The sequence below is a fragment of the Ochlerotatus camptorhynchus genome, unplaced genomic scaffold (assembly GCF_037179485.1).
Source record: "Ochlerotatus camptorhynchus isolate MF236.1 unplaced genomic scaffold, CSIRO-AGI_Acam_v1.1 ptg000840l, whole genome shotgun sequence".
NCBI classification, from domain to species: domain Eukaryota; kingdom Metazoa; phylum Arthropoda; class Insecta; order Diptera; family Culicidae; genus Ochlerotatus; species Ochlerotatus camptorhynchus.
Genome location: NW_027041300.1, coordinates 21,002 through 29,215, shown reverse-complemented (window position 1 = coordinate 29,215; position 8,214 = coordinate 21,002). Strand labels below are relative to the sequence as shown.

General features: G+C 36.5%; 2 protein-coding genes across 4 annotated transcripts; one reads left to right on the top strand and one right to left on the bottom strand.

Moving 5' to 3' along the window:
* Positions 1 to 653: 653 nt before the first annotated feature.
* On the bottom strand, positions 654 to 1,579 carry LOC135715268 (V-type proton ATPase subunit G-like). The gene is made up of 3 exons (XM_065238597.1): positions 1,377 to 1,579; positions 1,118 to 1,218; positions 654 to 929 (listed from the first exon to the last, which is right to left on the bottom strand). The coding sequence occupies exons 1-3, from the start codon at positions 1,456 to 1,458 to the stop codon at positions 750 to 752; spliced, it is 363 nt and encodes a 120-aa protein (XP_065094669.1). The 5' UTR covers positions 1,459 to 1,579; the 3' UTR covers positions 654 to 749.
* Positions 1,580 to 2,011: 432 nt separating this feature from the next.
* sub (subito) lies at positions 2,012 to 6,677 on the top strand. Of its 3 annotated transcripts, none has more exons than XM_065238596.1 (4): positions 2,012 to 2,147; positions 4,495 to 5,993; positions 6,059 to 6,281; positions 6,346 to 6,677. In XM_065238596.1, exons 2-4 carry the CDS (start codon positions 4,504 to 4,506, stop codon positions 6,499 to 6,501), a joined length of 1,869 nt encoding a protein of 622 aa, XP_065094668.1. In that variant the 5' UTR covers positions 2,012 to 2,147; positions 4,495 to 4,503; the 3' UTR covers positions 6,502 to 6,677. The 3 variants fall into 3 exon arrangements, with proteins under 3 accessions (XP_065094668.1, XP_065094667.1, XP_065094666.1); XM_065238595.1 differs by having other exon boundaries at positions 2,065 to 2,147; positions 4,539 to 5,993; XM_065238594.1 differs by lacking the exon at positions 2,012 to 2,147 and having other exon boundaries at positions 4,422 to 5,993.
* The last annotated feature ends 1,537 nt before the right edge of the window (positions 6,678 to 8,214 follow it).

The following is an 8,214-nucleotide window of genomic DNA, read 5'->3' as shown; positions in this document are numbered from 1 at the left end:
CGTTAACGATATATTCCTTCCATAATAATGTTCATACTTTACATGGCTGTATATCCGATATGTTACTACCTTTACTTTGTCCACTATCGGTACAACAAGTGGCTGTTGTCTGGTACAATAGAACCACCAAGGAGTAAACAGCAATGTGGAGTGGAGAAACAGTTTTAGTGATTAAATTGTGATGAAGAGATTCACACACGTATAGTCGGCATTTTTATCACACATCGATTAGTAGAGCTGGTTTTGCAGTTTTCGTGAGAGCAATAATTTTTAACGATTAACAAGCAATATTGTCATGTTTTTTTTTGTCTGTGTCGAATAGTATTTAAATACCAACTATTGCTAAATATGATCTTCAAACATTCGAATAGTGAATCTCAGTGGTTATTAGTATAGTGTAGTAAGATTCGATTCTGTCAATAATACGAATATATAGTGCAGAAGGGATTGTTTAAGGTAATACTTAGTAATTGTAGCAAGAGATAATTACAAATAATATTTTTATGATCTGATAACGAAAACAAACAAATGAATTCTCTTTTAGGAGCAAATTCTTGAAGTACACATTTAGAAGTAAAAACTGAAAACAATTATTTACACCACTTTTCTTTGAAGAAGTTTAATTTCAGGTGCAATGGCCAGCAAAAGAGAAGTTTCTACACGATATATTTTTATACTTGCCTAAAAGTACTGCAGTGTACATTATCATTACGACGGTTCGCTATAGCATTCGGGCGTTCCACACCCTTTTACTTCTTGGCCAGATATTGGAAATTTTTGTGCAACTGTGGCTTGATGTCGTACACCAGCTTGAGTATTTCATTGATCAGAGCCGCCTTGTTGGTGGAGATCGAACGGTTCATTTCCTCAATCTTCAAGACAGTGTCGGCATCGATTTTGGCAGCGACACCCTCGCGGCTACCCATGTGCTGTAACGAAAAGGAACAGATACACTCTTTAGAGAAACGAATCATAAAGTTGATATGAACACAGAGCATAAGGCAAATTTAGCTGCTATTCACAATGCGCAGCCAATTTAAGCCATCATTGTGCATTCAATCAACGTATCGCCAACTTCTATTGAAGGTCAGTAATCGAAACACTGGAAGTCGCTTACCTTCGCTTCGAACTCTTTGAACTGTCTCTCCCGTTCCGACCTGTACCGTTCGATCTCCTCTTGGGCTTCCTCCTTTGCTTGTTTTAGACGGCGCTGTTTCCCTTTAAAAAAAAAATCACATCTCTCAATCTACAATACATTGCTTCTTATCTAACAAGCTATAGAAAGTATTGTTCTGATAACTGTGGAGCTGACATTCTTGTTATTGATTTTTCATCTCGAGGAGTGCAGACATCCACAAGAGGAAAAATCTACTTACTCTTTCGTGCTTCGCCCACTTTTTCAGCTGCTCGCTTCTCTGCGGCCAACAGCTGCTGGATACCTTGAGTTTGGCTAGCCATTATACTTCCGAATACTTGGGACGACGCTAAGCTCGATATTAAATTACGTTTCAAGCAAGAACTGGGATTTAATTAGTCGAAAATTTCGTCTGCACAGAGAAAGGGACTTCCAAATCACTGATGTATGTTGATGACAGACCTTGAATGACAGCAAACGTGAGAGTGTACACTCAGGAGTTTTGAGTTACAGCACAGAAAGTCAAGGTCGCCAGTTCTGTTGAAAGTTGCAAGGCAGTGGAAAATATGCCAAACATTAAATGTAACTCCAATAATTTTATTCCGTATTATTGGTTATTATTTATTTTTAGAAGTTTCAATTCTACCGATAAAACATGAGAACTTCTATTGTTAGACATATATTTTCTAAAATAACCGATAGAAAATTCACAAAAATCAACTCGATTGTTTGAATCGTTTGAATAATTGATCGTTTGGCAACCCTGCGGTGAGTGGTTTTCTGTTATGCAGTTGCAGAAAATAATTGCACTCGATATAATTTCAAGCTAATCAATCAAAGTCACTCAGTATCTTTCTGTTTTATGAACAGCTGAACACTGAAGCCGGAATCGCTGATACAAAAACGGAGTTCGGGATCTTATTTGTTGAAATTTGTGTTAATTTGTGAATTTTTAGTTATTTTCTTAGTTCAGGTGCCTAATTTTAGTAAGGTGCTCATCAATGTTGGAAGCGTAAGTAAATAAAACCTTGTTAACTTCAGTTGGAGATTCATACATAAGATGTTCTAGAAAGGATCCTCTAATCTCGTGTTTTGTGAATAACTTCAACAGTGAATGATAAATTTGTATTATATGTAATAAATGAAATATCCTTCAAGCTTTAAGTTTCTAAGGCTCTGAACCATTTGGTGGATTATTTTAACTTTTGGTTAAAATTTGACAGATGGAAAGTTATCGATTAACCCTGCTATCCGAGCGTGGTTATTTCTGACAGACAAGAAGTTAAATTTTGACGACCGTGGCTCGAAAACCGGTCGATCGACAGCACGGGGATTTTCGAACATAAGAAATAACTTTCGAAATGTCACTTTTAACTACGAGTTAAATTTAACTCGGCAAATGGTTCACAGCCTAAAGGAATAGTAAAAAGTGATTTATACGTTTTCGGTTATTTTTGACGGTTATGTTTTAAAAACAAACACTGAACAAAAAAGGCTTCTTACATTCAAAGACGAAATAGTATACAAAAACCACAATAACTCGTCGATGCGAGCCACCAACATATTATATTTACAAGAATCAAACCTCAAGTAATCATGGCTTTTGATCTTCGAAAACAAAATACATAAAAAAAGATAAAATAAAAAAAAATTATATAATAAATTGTAAAATAATTAAACCGATTCAGTAAATTAAAGTTCTTTGGTCTTGAGGGAAGTTCACCGCTCCGAAAAAAAATAATTACGTTTTGATTATTCTAAAAATATTGGAAAAAGGTACCTATCAACAATCTAAAAAAATCACATTTTTTTTCTAATTTGTCAAAGAAAGTTCACGTGCAAAAACATTTTTTTATAAATCATTGAAATTTCGGACGATTCAAATTTCGGACACTTTCATTTTTAATTAAATATTACATCCAGTTAGAAACAAAGTAATAATGTTAGATGATCGTGGAGGTTTTTTTTTTTTTTAATTCTTTATTTAAGAGATTTTTAGCCTTAGGCTAGTTCATCTCTAAGATCGTGAAGGGCACTAGTCAAAAAAATTTAAAATTTACAAGACATGTGGATCATATTCGACCGAGATAATCAACTTTTAAAAGTGTCCGAAATTCGAGTTTAGTGTCCGAAATTTGAATCGGCACGGTACCTAGCATAAAGTTAAACTGAAAAAAAAACCACAAAACATCGACTTTTCGGTTTTGCTGAGAGTCCAATTTTTTTTTTCATGGTGAGATAGAAAAAATATTCTTACATGTTAATTTTCTCCGGAATCTAACGAAAAAATTGATATTCTTGGATTTTTGATCAATTTTCCCAATTTTTTTAGAAAAATAAAAACGTTCCGAAAATATTTTTATATTTTCGGCCGGTAAACTTCCCTTTAAAAAGAGACGAGTATTTTTATGTTACAGTACAGTGAAATGTGTTGTCTCTATACAACATAATTTATTGTATTTAGGGGTAAGAGGGGCATAGTGAGCATCCCGTGCACCAGCTTGGACTTCCGGCCGTTCGGAACAAATTGGTTGGTGGTAGGATCAATATCATAATGATATTGAACCTACTACCAGTTGATTTATTTTCAAGCAGCTGGAGATCCAGAGCCAAACTGCGGGTTGCTCATTATGCCCCTCCTCCCCCTACATAAAATCGTATTGTCCCAACGATAAAATAATTATGGAATGTATTGTTTCCGCTATAGAATCTATGGTAAATGGGAAAATTTACAATAGAACAAGGGGGTTGTGATGTATCTTAACCATAAGAAAAACCACTTTTTTCCCGAAAAAACTTGAGCCATTGATGAAAATTCTTACTATATGGGCCGTATTGTACATCTATTGTAATAACAATATGCTACCATTTATTGTACAATATACGGCAATAAGATCGATTGTCGGCAATAGATTTTATTGTAATTGTATTTTATTTTATGGTAATTTTTGGTTTATTTGCCTTGTTATTTAAAATAGGGCGGGCGAGCCAGTACTAGAGGAACTAAGAAATTTTATTCATTAAAAAATAAATGAACGTTCTACATACATTTTTTTTTTTATGCCATCATTTTAATTTTATAAAAAAAAACCCTGGTCATAGAAGTTTCATAGCACTATAAACCGTCTGTTTTTTATGCTATAGCTTCAGACTAGGCAGTTGTAAAGTGTTATCTAAATAATGTTCTTGTTGATAATTGTTATAACATGGTAACTAGGCACGTAATCTGAATATCGTAGCATTTGACATCTTCAACATCTGCATCATCATAAAAAGGAATTTTCTGTTCTGTTCCATGTTCTATACGTTGACAAACATTATTTCTAACGACAAGTTTGCCACCTCCGATTTTTTGCTAGACATTCGCAATGAAACGAGCTCAACCTTCTTTTTTGCATGCTAGCGAAAACAGCGTAGATCGCAGAATGCGTCCCCGGCCAAACATACGCGTTAACTTGGAAAGGTTAATGTCGAACGATAGCTCGTCTTCCCGTTCGTCATCACAGTCCCATAGGAGCAGTTCACCTATACCACCGGAAAGTGAGCCGGAACCCGTCAAGGATTCTGATACTGTTAAGGTTTGTCTTCGGTTGAGGCCACACCTGCGGAATAATCCCTACAAGACGGCATTCAAGATTCACGAGAATACCCTCCTGGCCAGAGGCGTTGATGAGAATTCTACCGAGCGCCAGTACACGTTCAGCGAAATCTTCGACGAAGAAGTTTCTCAAGCAGATGTCTATGATAGATGTATTAAACCGTCGATAAGAAATGTTTCAGGAGAACGAGGCGCTACATTCCTAACTTACGGAACATCTGGATCGGGTAAAACATATACCCTTCTTGGAAACAATGCTAGTCCTGGAATTGTGCCAAGGGCCATCGAGCAGGTCTATGTAGAATATGCCAATAACATTTCAACTAATCCTAGCCTAAAAATCGATAAAACCGCGGTCAGTTTCCTTGACGACGAATCCGTTTACAGAGAACTTAAGAAGGTGGAATCCATGAAGAAACTCCTGCAGGGCAATGAATCCACCCATTCGAGGATGAGGTCCATTATCCGAAAAGAACACGATTTCGAATTGAGCAAAGATCCTGATCTACGAGTTTTTATTTGGGTTTCCTTCGTTGAAATCTATAATGAGAACGTTTACGATCTGCTAGCGCAAGAATCGATTTTTGGCAAGAGAAAGCCCATGAAGATCCTCTCTAACGAAGGGAATGCGTACATCAAAGATCTGTCGTGTGTATTTGCTGGAAGCAGCGAAGATGCTTATAATATCCTACAATTTGGCCTACAGAGCGCAACTTATGGTTCAACCGATGTTAACAGCAATTCCAGTCGTTCGCACAGCATTTTCTTCATGACAATCGTGTCATATTCGTTAAGCACTCAACTGATAAACTACTCCGTCTATAAATTCTGTGACCTTGCTGGTTCAGAACGTCTCAAGAAAACCGGTACCTTTGGAGATCGCCTAAAAGAAGCACAAAAGATCAATACATCCTTGATGGTACTTGGACGTTGTTTGGAAACAGTACACAAAAATCAAAAATCCAAGAAACTTGCTGATTTGGTTCCCGTTAGGGATTCCAAACTCACCATGCTCATCCAGTCGGCTCTACTTGGAAAGGAAAAACTTTCAATGATCGTGAATCTTTACCCTACGGAAGAGTACTACGATGAAAACTTGAATGTCTTGAACTTTTCGTCCATCGCCAAACAAATTGTACTCCAGAGAAAGCCAACTCAGAGAAGGGACAGAACCACGCGTTATTCGTTCTTCTTGGCTCAGGCGACAAGCAGTCCATCGGCCCGCATCGATACCAATCGGCTTATGTTGGAAAATGAAAGGTATATGTATCCCTTGTTTTTTAAAGTGAACTGATTGAGCTAACCACCCTTTTCGCCCATAACAGGTTGAAGCAGGAGCTGGCTTGTGAATCTAATGTCTACCGAGAGCAGCTAGCGGAAAGGGATCTAGAAATCCAACTGTTGAAGCGAGACATTCTTGCTCAGGAACTGCAGCTACGCAACGAACTGACGGACGACTTTGAATCGTACTGCGTCCAACGGGAAGCCACCTTCCAAACCCGGCTAAAGCAGACCCGAGAAGCTGCTATCCGTCCATACGAGCAGCAGGTAGGGTGTTACGGCAGTATGCTTATAAACAATATGTTTCATTATATTCGACTCTTTTTTTCAGATTACTCATTTAAATGCCAAGATCGAACACCTGCGAAACATCATCAATGATATGGAGTGTGAAGAGGATGAATATGAGAAAAAGCTCAAAGTTTATGAAACAGAGCTTAACAAGTATCGTGTAAAAGAGAAGCGGGATAGAAGATTATCATTATAAGTAGTAGTAGTACCATATGATTTTTCATTTCAACATTTTGTACGGTATAATTTATTATCCCATCAATCTTACCTTTCCCAATGATTCACATCACTGGGTAGTAACTCTTTAACACACATGTAGGCATATCTTTTTACTGTTGTGGTTTGTTTAACTTAACCGAATAAAGAGTTACTTATAATCTACTGGAAATCGGATACATTTCTGCATGACTACGAAAGAAGCAGCCTTCACGAAAAAAAAAATTACTGCCCTCTTGCCATATAGAAGGGACATTGTGGTACTCCTTGATTGAAATGTATTCAATTATCGTGAAAGACCGATATGTTCATCTTACTGTGGACGGCTTGTACCCAGTTCACTCCGGTGGAACAAAAAAAGGAATGTCTTGAACTTATTTTATTTTATTCACATCAACAAGCTCAATGTCCCCATCGGTGGTAGTAAATGTCATAGAAATTAATAGGGCGAAAAATGTCATAACATTTTTCTCTCGGCGTTTCCACTTTTGCTGTTTTTCATTTAACGAAATTTCAAGTTTCTTTCAGGGAATTCACCAAATTTTTATTTTGGAAAACTTTAAACGATCCGAACAATGATCTTTAAAGGAAATCAGCTATAATCAATCTACTATCAGAGATAATCATTGTTAGCGACGCGATCGATTTACACGTGCGAAGGAACGCTATCGCTGCTAACAATAATTTTATTGGTCGGGTGAAGAATCGAAGATGGAAATCTTGCTATTTTCAATTTTATTGAAATTCCCGCAAGACTCAAAGCTAGTTGCCTAACCAGGGTGAGCGCCTATACTTATTTAGTGGAGTGATTCTCAATCAATAGAAAATATAGTTTTTAGCTCAGAAATACCTTTGAGATGGCAAGTCGGATATCAAAATAAAATCAAAATGATATCAAATTATGTTTTTGTAATCATATTGCTAACATACTTCGATATACTATTTTTTTAATTTCAGTTTAGTTTATATTTTGATATATTTTTGATATTTCTAAAAAATATAATTAAAAACAAAATTTGATATTTTATAAAAAGAGCTTCCACATTTATCACTGAAATCTACATGTTGTTATTTTTTCTTAAGGCCTGTATAGAGATCGGAGCGAAGCGAAAATCTCATACAAAATACTACATTTTTCACCTGCGTCAAAAACGCAATTGCCAAATATTTCGCTTCGCTTTGGATCCAGCGAAATCTAATTTTGTGGATCGTATTGGCGTCTTGCAGTGAAACTTTTCCAAGATTTCGCCACCTACATTTCGAAGTGAGAACTACTAGAAGGAGGATAGTTTCCAAATTCTCCAAGTAAAACAGACGATTTTTGGGGCAAATCGGTCCATAAAGAAAAACTAATAATTTCCGGTGGATACTTTTGCTTGAATCGTGTAAGAAAACGTGTTTGCAAACTAACTGTTATTATTTCGGTATGGATCGGAGATGTTTTCATGGAAAATTATGCATAACAAGTTTGCACCCACAGGGAGAGGTTACCTCCTGCGCAGCTGCATTTTTCGGAAAATGGTGAATATGTGCGATTTCCACTAGGATAAAAGTGGAAATTAAGTGAATTTACTTAGGAAAGATTGTATCATGCTGGTGATAATGAAAATGGTTGTATAGGACGCCAATATTCGATAAATGTTCATTTTAGCCTTTTTTAGGTAAACAGATTGATACTCACAATTTTCGACGG